Source organism: Eurosta solidaginis, chromosome 3, assembly GCF_040869045.1.
Source record: "Eurosta solidaginis isolate ZX-2024a chromosome 3, ASM4086904v1, whole genome shotgun sequence".
NCBI classification, from domain to species: Eukaryota; Metazoa; Arthropoda; class Insecta; order Diptera; family Tephritidae; genus Eurosta; species Eurosta solidaginis.
In genome coordinates, this window is record NC_090321.1 from 281,413,950 (window position 1) to 281,431,907 (window position 17,958).

At 33.8% G+C, this 17,958-nt stretch overlaps 1 protein-coding gene across 2 annotated transcripts in view; it reads right to left on the bottom strand.

Annotated features, from left to right (window-relative positions):
* Positions 1-1,006: 1,006 nt before the first annotated feature.
* Positions 1,007-17,958, bottom strand: part of Tmem63 (transmembrane protein 63) — a 39,802-nt gene continuing 22,850 nt past the window's right edge. The window contains exons 3-4 of one of the 2 annotated variants that reach the window (XR_010951384.1): positions 2,628-17,356; positions 1,007-2,525 (exon numbers count right to left, since the gene is read on the bottom strand). Coding sequence is in view for 1 of the 2 variants with exons in the window: in XM_067776727.1 (XP_067632828.1) it covers positions 15,962-17,356 (1,395 nt within the window). In the remaining variant the exon portion in view is untranslated. Of the gene's footprint in view, positions 17,357-17,958 lie in introns of both variants that reach the window. The other variant, XM_067776727.1, reaches the window with a different exon arrangement.

A 17,958-nucleotide genomic window follows, 5' to 3' on the forward strand; every position in this document is an offset into this window, starting at 1 on the left:
ATTTTGTCTCCAAAGCTCTCAGTTGAGTATGTAATGTTCGGTTACACCCGAACTTAGCCTTCCTTACTTGTTGAACATAAAGATGTTGCATGCGCGAACTTTTGTGTTTTGGTAAGGTTGCTTCACACTATTTTTCGCGCATGCAACATCTTTACAAAGATTTTTGAACATAAAGCAGAGACAATTTTAAACTAGAGATGTTGCATGCGCGAAAAATAGTGTGAAGCAACCTTCAACTCTAGTAGGTCACATTCACCACTCACCACAGCAGAATGTGTTAAACTACCACTGTCTGTATTTGTTATTTAACAATCATTTGTACATTTTTTATTCAGCTAATCTGTTCAGAATTTTAATTTTTACTCTCTAAAACTCCAATTTTATTTTGTGTGCTTAAATTATGTAAAAAAATTTTGTTAAAGTGTGTGTGTGGTGGAAGTGACCTACTAGAATTTTGTGAAGCTCCGCTGCTATCCACTGAAGTTCGCGCAAGCAACATCTTTATGCTCAAAAATCTTTGCTTTTAATTTAAGAAAAAATTTATCATAACAACAGTGATAATGATAAAATAATTATTGTTAGGCCTTGAGCTCGATTCGAACCAGCGATCTTACAAATCAGTACGGCGATATAACAACAAGAACTGTTACGTTTTTGGTAGTTTCGGTAGTATTGTCAGTTACTACAGCAACTCGAGAACTTTCATTTTCGACCTTGAAAAAAATCAAGAATTATTTGAGAAATAGGATAGGGCAAGGACGTCACAATGGTCTAGCTTCTTTTAATATCCATAACCATATTGATTTGACTGTAGACGAAATCCTTTCATGAATTTTTCCAAAAGCCTCGAAAATTTAAAAGCCATTAAGTATGGGATGAATGGTTTTTGGAACACAATTTAAATTGATCCGAGTTGAAAACCATTTTTTGGCCGCGACTTCAAAACGTTTGAAAACCACTGCTCCAGGTTATATAAACAAAAATAATTCTCCATAAAAAACTGGTATTTTAATTTGTATAAGCAAATGATATTTATTAGTGCTATTTAGTAGAATATATCAGTATATTGTGTATAAACTTAAATGTGCATAAGTACACAAACATATGTATATAGTACATATTAATAAATAGATATTTACATTACATTGTAATCTTACTGTTCTATATATAATTTTTTTTTAAGACAATAATTAAAATATATTTTTTTTACTGAATGCTGAAGCATTTTGTCCATATGTACATATGTATATTCATTTGAGTATAATATATATCGTGTTAGCTGCATTCATACAAAATTTATAATAAATATCGCAAAAAGCCAAGACCACTCCAATTTTGTTTACTAAAGTCGATTCGAATTTTTCCACATACTTTTCTACAGTGTTTCCTCTTCAAATAATATATTTTTTATATTATCACATTTTTTCTTATACAAACAATATTGCCAATTTTCCAACATTGGAATTTTTTATTTGTTCTAAGATTTATTAAAAATGTCTTTTATATGAAATTATAAAAAATTAAATTAAATACATGGTTTTATTATACTTTGAGCATTCAAGAATTTCTGAAGCCTTAAAGCCGAACGAAACTTGTTTTTTTCTCATATACGTAATACTCCTTTATTGCTAATAGAAAATGCTCGCAATGAGTTTTGAATTCGAAATCAAAACAAGATAGATGTGATTTTAGCAGCATAAGTGTGGAAAAAAAATTAAATTTAGGTACCTATGTATGTACCATGATTCAGTCACAAGAGGTTTGCTCGACGGACAAATTTTTTTAAATTGCAGCCATTTTGCTCCCAAATCGAATTGACATCCGTTAACTGTGTTGTTTCTTTGCAATTTTTCGAAAAATATTAGTTGTAGAAATAGGAAGCAATCAGTTTAGAAAAACCCGATAAGTACTGAACTGCATAATTCCTTAGAACATTTTTTTTTAATTTTATGATGAATTTGGAACTATGCCATGATTAGTGTAGCTGAACATAGGTCATTTTATGAAAAGTACACACACCAAGGAATCGTACACTTTCGTAAACCTATAAACATACGAAACCTAAACCAATTCAAAATTCATTGTTCAACGTCAAAAACTCGACAAGTAAATCGATTCACGTAAAATTGTTATTAGTAAATAATAGAGATGCCGAATGACTCCTTGAGCATGTTAACTTATTCATTCCGTATGTTCGGAACAGTTGTCTCCATTTAGGAATTTGTGGAATCGGTTTATTTTTGGAACATTATGTATATACTTATTTGTTATATTCGGACCTCTTGAGGTAGTATCAAAGGGACGTGTTCCATATATTCTAAATTAATGGTTTATCCGGAACCCTTCCATGAATACTTAACGGAAACGATATTTCAGAATATAATAAAGAGGTGAATACTCCCTGTGTAGCAGGACCGCACAAAAGCTTAACTCTTCTGTCAAAGTCAAGGCCGGCATATAAAGTTCTAAGGGCCGGCTTTTCAGTGCGAGTTTGAACTTCAGTTAAAGTTGAGTAGAGTTTAACCCTGCCACTTCGGCCGCTTAAGCTGAGATGAGCAGCAAAATTTGTTGTTATCCAACCAAAGTGGCAAGGTTAAACTCTAGTCAACTTTAACTGAAGTTTAAACTCACACTGAAAAGCCCAGCCTAAGACAATAAGCAATTTTCTTTTTTTTTTTGTCAGTTCACTGCGGTTGCTGAGTAGAGTATCACCCCATGTCGGCTGCCTGTTCAAAATCGTCTTATCTCAAAATATTTTTCCAAAATTTCCCATTTCAGGATTTGTCACAAAAACGCCCTAATTAGAATTAGATTGAAGAACGTCTTATCTCAGAATGCTTTTCATTAACTCCCTCTTATGTCAAAATACATTGAACTTGTGCTCATATAGGGAGTTTTTGAAATAAATTTTGAGATAGTGTATTTTTGAATGAAATTCTAACGTACGGCATTCTTCAAACAAATTCTGAAAGAATGACCAAGCTAACATAACTATTTATAAATTCACGAAATATTTAATAGAAAATGAATTATATCCCCTAAAACCTGTTGGTATTTACCATTTTATAATCACTTCTAATATACTACTAAAAGTACTTTTCTACTACAATTTTTGCTGAAGGGGATTAAATTATTCCCCGTTTTCCTTACATCGTAAAAGCAACCCGTCCAGATTTTTCAACTTGGGAGTGTCAAAGCTCTGTCATCATTGGAGAAGAAACCTCTAGTAATTGAATCATGCCTATGTACATTCGATTATTTAATACAAAAACAAAAACATTTAAACAGCAATATATCGGCACTCTGATGTTTGTGAGTTCACTTAGGCTGTAGCAGTAATATAGGAGTATTACATACATACATATACAATGTTTTTTCTAAAATTCTTTAAGTGTGTTATGCAATTGTGGAATAATGGTATAAGTCGAGTTACACCGTTTTTTCATAAAGAGCACGATTACATACATATACCAATATGATAACAGTGATATTTAAACAAAGATATTAGCTTCATTTATGGAAAAACGGTATAACTCTCTAATAAAATTTTGCAGTAGTGAAGCATCGAAATGGTATGAAAATATATTCAATGTCGTAGACCAGAAAGAACTGAAAAATAAAAGAATTGAAGTGGTTTCAAAAACGACTAAGCAGACAGAGAACTCCATTGTTAAAAATAGAAAAAAGGTTAACAATGATAAAAGTAGTAAAAAAAGATTTTTTTTTTTTTTTAAATAACAAAAGGAAATAACAAATAGTTATAAGCATTTCTCAATAATAGAATATAATGTATTTAGCAATGGTTATTAATGTATCTTATTTTGTTTAATAAAGTATCTCAATCAAAATATTTGATATTCGATCTATGGAATAACGGTATAACTCAAAAAAAAAAAAGAAATCATCCATTTTCTAATAAAATTATGTATATTTAAAATTTATTACTTTTTCTTATCAAAGAATCATACTATCTACAATCTTACCAAGTAGGATTATTAAAAATTTATTTTGACCTGTATTGTTAAGCTTTTTTCACTTTTCTCAAAAGGTTGATTTTTGAGTTATACCGTTATTCCACACAGCCCCTCAATTGTATTTTGTAATTTACAAAAATTTGTAAAAATGTATCGACTTATTAAAACAATTAATTTCCACATTATGCACCAATGGCGGCCACCGTGGTGTGATGGTAGCGTGCTCCGCCTACCACACCTTATGCCCTGGGTTCACACCCCGGGCAAAACATCAACACTTTAGAAATAAGGTTTTTCAATTAGAAGAAAATTTTTCTAAGCGGGGTCGCCCCTCGGCAGTGTTTGGCAAGCGCTCCGGGTGTAGTTCTGCAATGAAAAGCTGTCAGTGAAAACTCGTCTGCCTTGCAGATGCCGTTCGGAGTCGGCATAAAACATGTAGGTCCCGTCCGGCCAATTTGTAGGGGAAATCTAGAGGAGCACGACGCAAATTGGAAGAGAAGCTCGGCCTTATATCTCTTCGGAGGTTATCGCGCCTTACATTTATTTTTTTATTTTTTATGCACCAAACACAGCGTACATTTTGGTTACGCAGCGTTTTTTTTTAAACAAGTCCATACAACTTTTCAAAATTGGAATGCATAGTTTTAGTTGTTACATAATTCATTCAAATATTCGAAGTAACCGAATTAAATAAGAGAAGAAAAGAAATGAGGAATTCCAAAACAAAAAGGCAATAAGTGACTCAAAACAAGTTCCTATGAGGAAAAAGTGCCCAGTCTTAAATGGATGAATGTTTTCAAATTATTCTTATGTTAAACCACTTATGAAAAAACACACATATAACCAAACGACCACATTTATCAGGCAACTAGATTTGAAGTTAAGACACACATTTGAGCACATTGGTGTGAATAGTACTAACTACTTATAGAATAAAAGGTCTCTTGTCATTATATTAGCGATCCTAGAAAAAACTGTCGGATGATGTGTACCAATTTTGTCATATTAGTACTTCAATACAAAGTACATGACCCAGCTCCAGCTCTACTTGTGAGTAGTCCATTAATAATTTTCGGGTTTATTTTTTTTTTTTTTTGGAAAGTTCTCGCCCTTAGGTGTTACATAGAGTACTCTGAAGGATTCATCCGAGCAGAAACGAGTATACCAAGCTGAGGTAGGTGGCCCTGGCCTAAGACATCGCAATGGAAATTGGATAAAATTTTGAATACGTATGAGGATCAGTTGCGTCGTACTCGTATACTTCTTAAATACACCTAAAGTACTCCTTATATCATCCGTACCGACTACACCAGTACTTCAGAACCTATCCACATTCATATTAACACAAAACATTTTCAACTCAAAAAAAAATCAAAATTGTATGAAATTATTGCGTTTAGCTATGAAACGTATTTTTTGAAATGTTCCAGAATGGCGAAATTTACTGGTTCTTATTTCCCATAAAGATTATGACATAGGTTTTAGAAGGTGAAGTTAAATCCCCTTCAAAGAAAATTAGGGGTGCAATTATTGCGTTTTGGTTTGGAACTCCTCAAATGATAAAATTTGCTATTATATTTATTAAAGAGTTCTAATGATTAATAAAAGAAAAAATATATTCGCTTACCAAATTTCATACGGATATCCCAAACAAACCTTGTTGTTGTTGTTGCTGTGTTAACAGCGCTTCGAAACCTTGTTGTTGTTGTTGCTGGGTTAGCAGCGCTTCGCCCATTCAATAGGTGCGATCATACATACAGCACACACATTACGTATGTCGAGGTCGATTCTGGACAAGTAAAAGTTTAACCTGTTACAGTATCCAGAACAAAGTTGGGCCAGAGTGACTCGTGTCTCACTTGGAAGTCTGCTTTCTTCTTCTGCAAGGGTTGGATGGTGTATATTGATAACGGGGTTCACCGGGCGCGACCTAGCGATTATATGAGGAGTAGGCTTTGGCCTTCCTTATGCCTATCTGAATAACACGGCTGAGTGGGCAGGTGCCGTATCTTATCAAGCTTAGTGAGATGTTTCCTTATCCCTCTTGGAAGCGGGTTATAGTTTCTCTAACCCAATTTTCAACCTTATCTACCCGTTGCGAATGCTGTTTCTTTAGCATCCGAGGCTTTGACGACCCCAAATTTCATGGAACAAGGGGGTGGGCGGGATGCCCTAGAATGTTCATTGTAGTCATATTAAATCGTTCCCGAGGTGATCGGGATTTCACCTTTATGGTGCTTGTTACCGGAGCGTACCGGATCTGTATCCGGTGAAGGAACATCAACATCGATAACACGCCACAAAACTTTCGGGGAGTATCTTTATCGCTACAACAACAACAGCAACAACTGGAGAGATTTATTATTCATTTTAGAAATTAATTCGTGTACTGAAGGACCAGGTTCTCTGTGTTCATAAATGGAGAGAGCAATGAAACGCCGAGGGAAGATTATTGCCCCGAGCCCGCAATTGATGATGATGACGAAATCAGAATAGCAATAACCAGATTAAAAAAAACAACGAGGCATCGAGCGCTGATAGATTGCCTGTGGAGCTATGCAAATATGGTGGCGAGGAGTTGGTAAGGCGCGTGCATCAACTTCTATGCAAAATATACATAAGAATCGGACTATAATGTCAAAAAGAAAACAATCTTAACCCTTTCAGACAAATTTTCAAAGCTTTTGAATTTAAAATTAGTGAATAAGAACAGTAGGGCACATTTACACTTATAATATTTCGTAGCTTGCTAGCCCATGTTGTTGTTGTTTTTTTAGTGATAAAGACACTCCCCGAAGGTTTTGGGCTGTGTTATCGATGTTTATGGTCCTTTTCCGAACATAGATCCAGTACGGTCAAGTAACAAACACCATTAAGGTACAAGCCCGACCACTCGGAACGATTTAATATGACCGCATTGGAATTTCTAGGCAATTCCGCCACCCCCCGCTAGTTCAATGAGGAACTTGAGGTCACATTCATATTTGTAATAAGGGCGGAATTCTTGTTCTATGAAACGATGAAGTGAAAAAAATTCTTACATTTGAATAAATTTCTGTTTGAACAGGACAAGAATCCCACCCCAGTATTCCCCTCGAGTAGGTGAGGTTAACAATTTTCAAACACCAGCTTTCGAACAAGGACGGAAGCGATGGGAAGAATCTATGGAGCTGCGTTAAGAAATTTATATCGGCTTTCCGAAAATAATTTTGAGGAATCTGATTTTATCAGCTGTCTGCTAGATCTCAGTATGTACAAACGGGCTAGGTTGTATCCATGAGCTGTTCTCATTACAATTGAGTCGAGTCCTTCAATTTGGGCACAATTAAACAAAATACGATATATGTTTCCGATTTGGAAACTCAAACAGAAAGCCCTTTGAGACCAGTTTTCGAAAGGAGAAAATATGAAACATGAAAGTAAGCTCAAGGAGGCTAGCTGTAAACTTAAAAATCGTAACAAAAATTAGTTCTGGAAGTGCAAAGATAATAAATGCGGAAAAGCCTAAATCTTGGGCAATTAAATACAAAAAAATGGCTTAAAGGGTTTGAAAGAGATAAGTTTTATTTTTAACGAAATACTCTTTTAATATAATGTCATATAATCACATGTAACTTGAGTGTTTAGGTTTATTGAAATAAGTATACGGTCGGCTTTTGAAGTTCTCATATTATTTTCTAATAAGGCTGTCACACAACGTCACCTGGTTAAATGATTGTTGTATGTGAAAATTGGGCCAAACTGAGCTAATAATGCAGTTATACTAATCTTACCTAGATCTTTCTAATGCATTTATCAGTTTTTTAAAATCTCCTTTGGTTTTCGAGATATTCGGTAAAATTTTGTCGTATATGCCAGGTCACAAGCGCTTTAGTAGCATTTTGTCGTATAATTTTAAAGTTTCCGCACATGCGACAATTTTTCATAGAAATTGAATGAATATAATTCTTAATAAAAATTGTTGTATGCGCGAAGTCAGCTAACACATGCAACAAAGTTTGAATCTTGCTTAGTAAAAATATGTCGTATGTATTATTGAAAATGCATTGAGCGTAATAGTGTTAGTGTTAATCGCGATGTCGAGGCGTGCGGATGAATCTCCTGCACCTTATGTGCCGCAAGAAATTTACGAGTATTTCGTTTGAAATTAATAGTACCTATTAATTAAAAAAAAAATCAATCTAGCCTGGAAAACGAAATTCTTGGATCTTGCGATGGGACTGACTTTTCTTCATATGATTTAGAGAGTTCCAGAGTTATGTTCCAGAAAATAAATCCTCGTTAAAAAATTACTATGAAACGGCATGTAGCACATTTCTTTCTTCGCCCGAAAAAAATGGAAGTATGTTACGTAAGTTGCCATCGGATTATAGCAGCGGTTGTAAGTAATTTTGCGTTTAATTTTAGTTCCCGTTCTAAAGTTCTTACTTTTAAATTTCCAATTAAATACTTTCAACTAATTCCGCATCTCCTTTGCCTCGAAAAAGAAAACGAAATACTGAATTGTGGAAGCAAAATATACGAAAGAGCCTTCACGATCGTGGATTGCCTTTTGTTAACAGTAAAGGATTGGAAAGGCCAGGAAGACCCATTGGTTCCGGATGCGCTAAATCGTGCTTTTACATGTGTACAACTAAAATATCCTCAGATGAAAGGAAGAGTATTAATTCCCGTTTCTGGAGCTTAAACTCATCAGAGAAGCAAATATTTTATGGTAATTTTGTAAAGAAGACATCAGTTAAGCGCAGAAGAGCAAACTCCAAGAATCAGGATGAACCAAGAAAAAAAGTAGATTTCATTTTTATTTTAAACCAAACAACAAAACCGTGCAAGTGTGCAAAAAGTATTTCTTAAATACTCTAGGAATTTCTGATCGAGTTATTTATTATTTTTTTGCGAAGCATTATGAAGTTAATACTGTAGTCGCAATCGAAACTTAAAAATTGTGGAAAAAAACCTACAGAGGAAAGTCGAATTATAGGGGTGAAAAATCACATTTCAAGCTTCCCGACGGTCGACTCCCATTACTGCAGATCAAATACTTCAAGAAAATATTTGGAAGCCCATTTGAGCTTACAAAAAATGTATGACTTTTATAAAATCTCTATTAGTAACCCAGTTAGTATAGATGTCTATAGGAAAGTATTTAATACCAGCTTTAATTTATCTTTCTACGCCCCAAGAAAGGATATTTGTGATAAGTGTCACATTTTTAAAGTAAATGCGGGTAAAGTATCTGAAGCCGACATTCAACTACATCAAAATCATTTGGACGAAAAAATATTTACCACGCGATACCGATCTTCAAAATATTGATAAAAATTCCCCATTATTAATATATGATTTAGAAAATGTATTTACCCTTCCGAAAATGTTTGCGTCTAGTTTTTATTATAAACGTAAACTGTCCGTATACAATCTTACAGTGGAAATGATATTGCCAGTGCCTTAATTAAAATATTAAAAAAGGTTGTCGCTGACCATCCTAATTTGAACAGCATTACACTTTGGAGTGATTCATGCGTTCCACAAAATAGAAATCGTGTAACTTCAACTGCATTACTTCAATTTATTCATGACAATCCAGAGATAGAAGAAGTTAAGCAAAAATTTAGTGAGCCAGGGCATTCAAGCTTACAGGAAGTTGACTGCGTTCATAATGCCATTGAGAAGTATTTGCGGAACCTGGAAATTCCAAGCCAAATTTCTTTAATAAGACTGCTTAAGAACATGACTTTCCCAAATATAAAATTAAGCATATTACAAATGTCTGAATTAGACTTCAAATGTTATTCCATTAAATCAGAAAATTTGAATTTCAAAGACGTTAAATTTTTCAAATGCAAACCTTTGAGCTACTCAAAGTCTGACTTGTTTAAAATTGGTGTTAAGACCGTATTTAAGCAAGTAAACTATAGTACCGTAGATCTAAGAAAAAATAAAACTAGATACTCAAATATATTGAGTATGTGGAGCCAAGAACATAAGCGTGTTCCCAAAAAAGAACTTGATTTGAATAAAATTAAGGACTTAAAAAGTTGCATTCCATTTTTGGAAAGAGAAGAAGACAAATCTTTTTATAGAACCATATTAAAAATGTAATTAAAATGCGATCTCATCTATATGTACCTACTTTATATTATTTTTAACGTTAATTTGTTAAGTTTTTTTTTATACTGAAGCTAAATTGAATTCCTTTGTTTACTCGAATTGGATAAACTATTTTTTTATGTTTACTTTAATGTTGTTGTTATACGTATAAAATGTATTTTGATTTTAAATAAAGCTAAATAAAACGTCTTCATTCACGTAATTCTTACAAATGCTGGCAATAATTTGTCGCATGTGCATGGAACGACCACAACCATGTTGTGAAACGTAACATACGACAAAATGTGACTAAACAAAACCTGCAATAAATTTTTCATTGTTTGTGTAAAATTGGTTTCTGTTTTAAATTTTGGTATTTCCTTAAGCTAGAAATAACATATACAATTTTCAAGAAAATCTACCGTAGCGTTTTCGAGAAAACGCGTTTTAAACTTCAATCACGTTTTCCCAAAAGTCGTCAAATGTAACATACAACAATCATTTAACCAGGCGACGACAAGGTAAAGTGCAAAAAAAAAAAAAACAGAAGTGATATAATGCCACAAGCAGCACATAGGGTTAATGTTTTGTTTACATTTGTTTGACATAATAGTCCCTTACGAGAGAATTAAACTCAAATGTCAATCACACTTTGTTTTTTACGCGTGGCGGAACCAGGAATTAGGTTATGCCATGCTTTTACGTAAACTCATTTACAGCTCCCTCTCACTTTTGCTCATGTTAGTATAAAAATTTAAAGGCTTGTCCATAGCGTCAATCAGTTCAACCGAATAGGATAAACTTTACGAAAACTCTGAGCAACGTACGATAAAATTGGTAATGTGTATGGTAGAAACTGCGGCTAATTAACAATATATAAATTGATATATACATATATGTATATCAAAAAATGTTAACAAAAATATTTGATATCAACAAAAGGAAGCATTTTGATCTTTTTTTGCTTTTGACAAGGCGAATTCACTACCAGGTGTTGCTATCCCAACAAGGCGAATCTATGCCAGATGGTGGCAAAGCGAATTTAACCAATTCGCCGTGCAGAAGAATGTCAAGTCAAAAGAAAATTTTCATAGATTTCGATTAACTGATATATTATTGTACAAGGTATGGAAAATTATCAAGAAGAAGCAATGAGCTGTTGGGATAACAACACCTGGTACTGAATTCGCCTTGCTATCCCAAAAGATGATTTCTTCTTGATTATTTTTCGTACAATGCCTTGCACAACAATACGCCAGCTAATCGAAATCATTGAAATTTTTCTTTTTACTTGACATTCTTCTGCTCGGCAAATTGGTTAAATTCGCTTTGCCACCACCTGGTATAGATTCGCCTTGGCATTATAACAAAACAATAAACGATTGTCTATTCACGTCACCACGATTATCAATTTATTTGTTTCAAAAATATGTCTGTTCGTTGTTTTTGTTATATAATAAAAATTACCAGCACGTAGGCAGATGAACTGAAAACACGCCTACGTGAATACCTCAATTTTTTTTTTTTTAATAAATGAATTAAATTAACGGTATTGCACTTCCATGAATTAAACATAAGAAAAATCTCCGTTACACTACAATAAAACAATAATAATAATAAAAAAAGAATGTTAGAATGATTTTTGCATGACTCAACTACATATATGGTTGGCTCATCTCAACAGTTGAATTTATTTTTTTTTATTTCACTGTAGTTGGGAATGTCAAAACGTAAAATGCAGCCAACACATTTACAATTAATTCTTACAACACACAAGAATTGTAAGGTTTTATGTTTTCATTCCTCTCCGATCGCCTCACACCAACACGCAGATTTTGACAAACTGAGCAAAGGTATGTCGTTGCTGTAGAGATGAGCCAACCACCATATAGTTGAACCATGGATTTTGGTGAAAGTTCCTCGTATGCATGTACATAAGTACAGCAGCGTATATAATAATAGCAGTGTCTGTGAAGTCACTTCCTTTTGTAAAATAAAAAAAATCCTATATTTGTTAGAATTTAAATTGATAAAAATCATCCTATTCCGCTGAAGTATTTATTGAATCCGTGCATAAAATCACATCAAATTTTTTTGAAGCATTAGGCTTATGGCTATGCTAGGCGTGAAGCGATATTTGTCTTCATATATTTTACAAGCTTCAAACGTTGCTGGCACTCAGACTTTTAAATTTTTTCATAAAAAGTAATACAAATAGTTTTTCATATTTATTCTAATTTATGGTGCAGAGATTCTCGCTTTCACTCCGTCCTCAGCCTTAGGGAGGTAATTTTTTAAATGTAGATGTACACTGACGAAAGATATGGAAGTGTAAGGGAAGATGCACATGAGGCGCAGTTTGCTTCATGCGCGCATATTAGAGACAGCATACGAAACACTGAATTCAATGATGACATGATATGAAACTTCTCGCTCTCTGAGAGCGCGTGAAAATGTGCATTTTTTATAACATTGACCATAGATGCCATCATCCTCAAAATCAAATTTGGGCATTTCGGAATAACTTTGGGGTATTTTACATGGTAAAGGTTTAATTTATGATTTTCACCGAAAACTTACTCAAGATTGTCAAATGGGATATCAAAAAACTCGAATTTTTTCAGGATCACAAATACAAAAAAAAGCTTATTTTACCCGTTAAAAATTTTTCCGTGACAACACGTGAAATTTAATTTTTTGATAGCTAAGATAAAATGTACTTATCTCTTTTCGTGCGTTAATATAACATCTCATTTAATTTTGTTATTTCTTGTACCTTTTTTACAAATTTTTGATCCGCTTATGTAGTTGAATACACTTGAAATGAAAAATAATGAAAACGCACCGATTTTCTTGGATTTTTTTTTGCGCGGTTTACGCAACTCTGATCTTCAAGACCCATTCTTGGAAACGAATGAAGTTTGTTTACAATCGAATGAACCAATGTTTACAATTGAATGAACTTTAAGACCCATTCCTGGAAACGAATTGAGACAGAATGAATGTTTCGTATCATGTCATCATTGACTGAATTCCTGATATTTTTGATGACATGCTATGACACTTCTTGCTCTCTGAGATCGCGCGAAAAAGGTTCATTTTTATAGCATTGATCATAGATGCCATTATCCTTTGAAATCAAGTTTGGCCATTTTGAAATAATTTTGGGCGTTTTTACATGCTAATAATTAAATTTATGATTTTCACCGAAATTTACTAAAAGTGGTCAAATAGGGTATCAATAAACGCGAATTGATGTCAGGGTTACACATACGAACAAAAAAATAACTCTTTTCACCCGTTAAAAATGTATCCGTGACAACACGTTTCATCGATAGGCCGCAATCAAAACGGGTTTTGGTAGTAATTTTCGAATGGTGAAAAAATTGAATTTTTAATCGTTTTAATATGAGTGTTTCATTAACAGCTTTTTGCGGACGACAACGCAGATACTTGACCAAGTTTTATCTTTTTGCGTTCGTTAAAATAACAGTGGGTCTAATTTGTTAATTTCTTGAAAATTTGTTTCCTTTTTTATTACAAGCAGATATACATAAACGTAATGGTTGCTTCAAAGCGAAGAAAGCGGCTAGTTGTTTCATTGTTATCTTATGTCGGTGTCAAAGCTTCAAAGCAAAGCAATGCGATCGAAATATTTGGACCATTCAAAAGAGTGTTATATTACAGTAAAATTTTGATATTTTAGTTCTTTCTACGGTTTCCACTATGAAATTTTTTAATAATAATAATAAAAATAATACCCAACGGATTAATACCCTCCAAAGCCCGCCAAACCGACGCGAGGGGCCCATCGGCATGACGCGCGGATTTGTTTTTGCTTTTGCCGAGTTGTTGATAGGCGGAGGTTTGTTAAGCGTTGAGATTTAAAACTGCTCACCTACAGAATAAAAATCATCAGCTGAGTATTAGGGGGATTCATGATAGCATATAAACTTATAAGGAGTAAAATTATATCCATTTACACACGCGGTTATATGAACGCAACTAGTAATACTCTTGATAAACTTGATTGTTTTTCAGCTGTATTATTTCCAAAAAAATTTTTTTGATTGTTATACAAATTAAAAAATACCAAGATTAAGTGAAAAATCAAAACTAAAACGCCTTTACTTGCTGATGTTGGAGATTTTTGATGAAAATGCCGTCTGTAATGTCTGCAAGGTTGCATTCCTTTGAGTTTACCGCGTTTACACAATGAAATGTGCGCGTAAATTTATACAAATTGTGTAAATGATTTTTCATACAAAATTTGACAGCTGGTGCGTAAACTAGATAAATTTATACGTTTACACACTTTATAAGGCATTTATACGGTTACATGAGTCCCCCTATTATAAATAACAGTTAGAAATTATGCATATACTACATTGTTAAGTAAGTGAACTTTTTAGTACGTAAAATTTTTATTTTTTTTATTTATTTTTGTTACGAGTTAAGATAGTATAGGACAGTTTTCTTTATGGTAAAAAGTGAATCCGTTATATCAAATAAAACTAGAATGAGTGTTGAAATCAAGACACAAAACCTGAAAAGGTTCATTTAATTCGAAATTAGTTCTACACTGCCTCAAAAGAAGAGATTTGTAATGTCTTGACACTCGTGATGGGACGTTAAAGTTTACTTCGTTTAAGAGAATTGGGCTAGAAATCAATCCATTCAGTAGTTTAGCCATAAATATTACGCCTAGCATTTCTCTACGACTTGCAAGAGTTGGAAGATTGATAAGCTGCAACCGACTAGTATAAGGGACGCAGAGTCCCACTGAAAATTTCTTAAAGAGAAAAGTAGAAGTTGCTTTTGTACTGATTCAAGTCTATCTGCATGAACTCGATATTTAGGATTCCAGACTATTGATCCGTATTCTAATATTGGTCTAACTAAAGTGGTGAAAAGTGCTTTAGTTACATAAGGGTCACTAAATTCTTTGGACCACCGTTACACGAATGAAAGAACACCTCTAGCCTTATTGACAGTACCATTAATATGAAGGTTGAAACTAAGTTTAGTATCTATCGTGACAAGTCCACAAAATAGTTTACTGATAGAAGACAAAAATTATTAATTACATAAGACGCTGTTGGCAAAGATCTACGAGAGGGACATGAATTTACATTTATTGACGTTAAGGGGCATTGAATTCACGTTGCACAAGGTAACTAGGCAGTTTAAATCCGCTTGAAGCAAGGGACGTTCTTCGATAGACGCATAAGACCTAAAAAGTTTTACCATCATCGGCATACATTAGGATTTTGGAATATTTTATTGTGGTACAAATATCATTAATAAATAGCAAGGACAGAATTGGACCTAGATGACTGCCCTGTGGGACGCCAGAGGGAACATGAATGACATTACAAAGAGTATTTTTAAAAATAACTTTTTGCCTTTTTGATAGGTCTAATTTTATGCTTTGGTGATTATTTAGGGATTGATTTTTTTCTTCCGAGATTAAGAAAGAAATGCTATTTATAAAAGAAAATATTTTGGTAGCTCCAAAAAGCTTTCTAAACAACCTTTGAAATCTGCAAACGAAGGTGATCATACCAAGATACGGGAACTAAAATGGCATCATCGAGCGTTCGATATCGACTTGAAGCATCGAATCAACGAGTGTCGACTATCGAATTACGGAAGCCACCCCTAGTTAACAGAAATTTTAGGTTACGACCTTTCTATTAGGATACTACGTAGACAAACATGGTGCCAAAGCTGTGTTAATATGCTTTCATCAAAGCTAACCCTTAAAGGACACTGCTATTAATGTGAACACTGCGGTATCTTTGTAAATACATACACACATATATTCGCCGAACGCAATCAATCAGTTTAATAATTTATCTTTATGTGAATTAAAAAAAAATATACATTATAACGGTCTAAGTATCCACGCTATTTACACTACATTGTGAGCTCATATCAAAATCGGATACGCTATCTGAACCATAACCAGTAATACCGCAACCATTTGCTGTCGCACCATGATTATGCGTTGTTGTTGTTGTTGTAGATACAGTAGCACGCGGTCGTAGAACATCTGGTACATAAATTGGTACTGGACCAGCCATCTCTACAACGCTTGGACGTGGTAACGCTGCACAACGTTTTATTGGTGACATAAATGTAAATAATGTTAATGTTAAAACTAATGTTATGAGCAAGATAATAGAACGTGCATTGCCTCTTTCACGTAATACAGAAATCATTGCCATTACCAATAACAAAATAATAATTGATGCCTTTGTCATTGTAACAGCCGTTGAATGAATTTTTCCACCATTTCTCGATATCATATTTGATGGTCCATATGCAAAATATAAATTATGACGATCAACAAAATGCTTAAAACAAATATAAATCATTGCAAATGGCATTATAAGAGGACAGGAAACACTGTAAACAATTGATATAGTAAATACCAATACGGTCCATGCATAATGTATGCCAAATGGAAATTCTATCAGTATAGATTTGCGTATAAATGGTGTTTCTGCTTTTGATTTTGCCGTGCACAACATCCATATATATACAATTAGCTCTGGGAAACGTAACAACTCTAATGCTGTACCAATGAAAGCGGCTGTAATTACATAATTAACATAAAACGAACTACGATCGGGCATAAAAACGCAATGCCAACGTATAGTGTCATTACTAACTGACCATTCGATTAATTTTTGTGCTGACGTTAAACCCAATGACGGCAGTATGAGTATCATTAACAATAAATAACCAAAACATTTAATCATTATCGAATAGTTTTGTAATGAACGCGTATAATGTGCTAACCATTTGTCAGAGAAAGCAACAATTACAGGCATTAAAGCAGCAAGTGTCCACAAGAGCAATGTTGGTAAGAATTCTGATACCAATGGTGATATTGTATATATATTGCCTTTAGCTAATGCATAGGTATTCAGAAAATTTAATACAATAGCCGGTGTGGTTAGAAAAAATAATGTCAAAAAAAGGAAAAAATTAACAGCACCCCATTTGAGATACCAATTACTTTTGCTGACATTCAAATTCTCCCAAAATAAATCGTCTGGTGATGGCGCGAATGTTAAATTCCATTTCCTGTATGTGCCAGGTGTAAAATGGCTAACAATATTTTGTGCTTCATTTACAGTTGAAACAGTTATGAATGCAATTCCCAGTGGCTCATTGAGCGCCGCAGCTCGCAAACGTGCAACATCGCCGGCAAGCTTTTGTTCTTCACGTTGATAATAGACGAATGCATTTTCTTTGGCGCAGGAACACAAATTTGGTTGTACCTGTAAAGGAAAGCCATTTTAACATTAATTAAACAAACAAAAATATATAGAATAGCTAATAGGGATATTCCCTCTGTCCAGAAACCATAGAAAACGTAGAAAGAACCATAGGAAGCGTAGTAAACGTAGAAAATATTCCACGTTTGCTAAACCAAATATACAACACCCAGAGAACGCAACACTTACATAAGCAGCCAAATTCTAAATATTCCCTTGGAATTTTGTTCTCGTTGATTTTTTTATTCCCGCGAAAAAAATCCTCCAATTCTTTTCTCCTAGGGAGAACAATAATTGGGGAATAGGAATTTCGAATTTTCGAAGTTAGCTGTTTTGTCAATGGAAATTTCATTGCGCATTTGTTATTTTGTTCAAAAAATAGAAAAGTTTAATTATTGTTGCGAATTTGTTTGAAATTAAGAAATAAAATATGCACAGTATTGCATTTCATGTGGTATTCACTGAAATGAGTAATGAATTGGTGCCACAGCAACATCAACAGAGGAGCATAATAAGAAGAAAACGGCGGGATAACACAAATCCGCGGGAGTTGCCTGCTTCCATTCAGCAAAGCAATTTTCTGGCGGCCCAGTCGAGTTGAATTC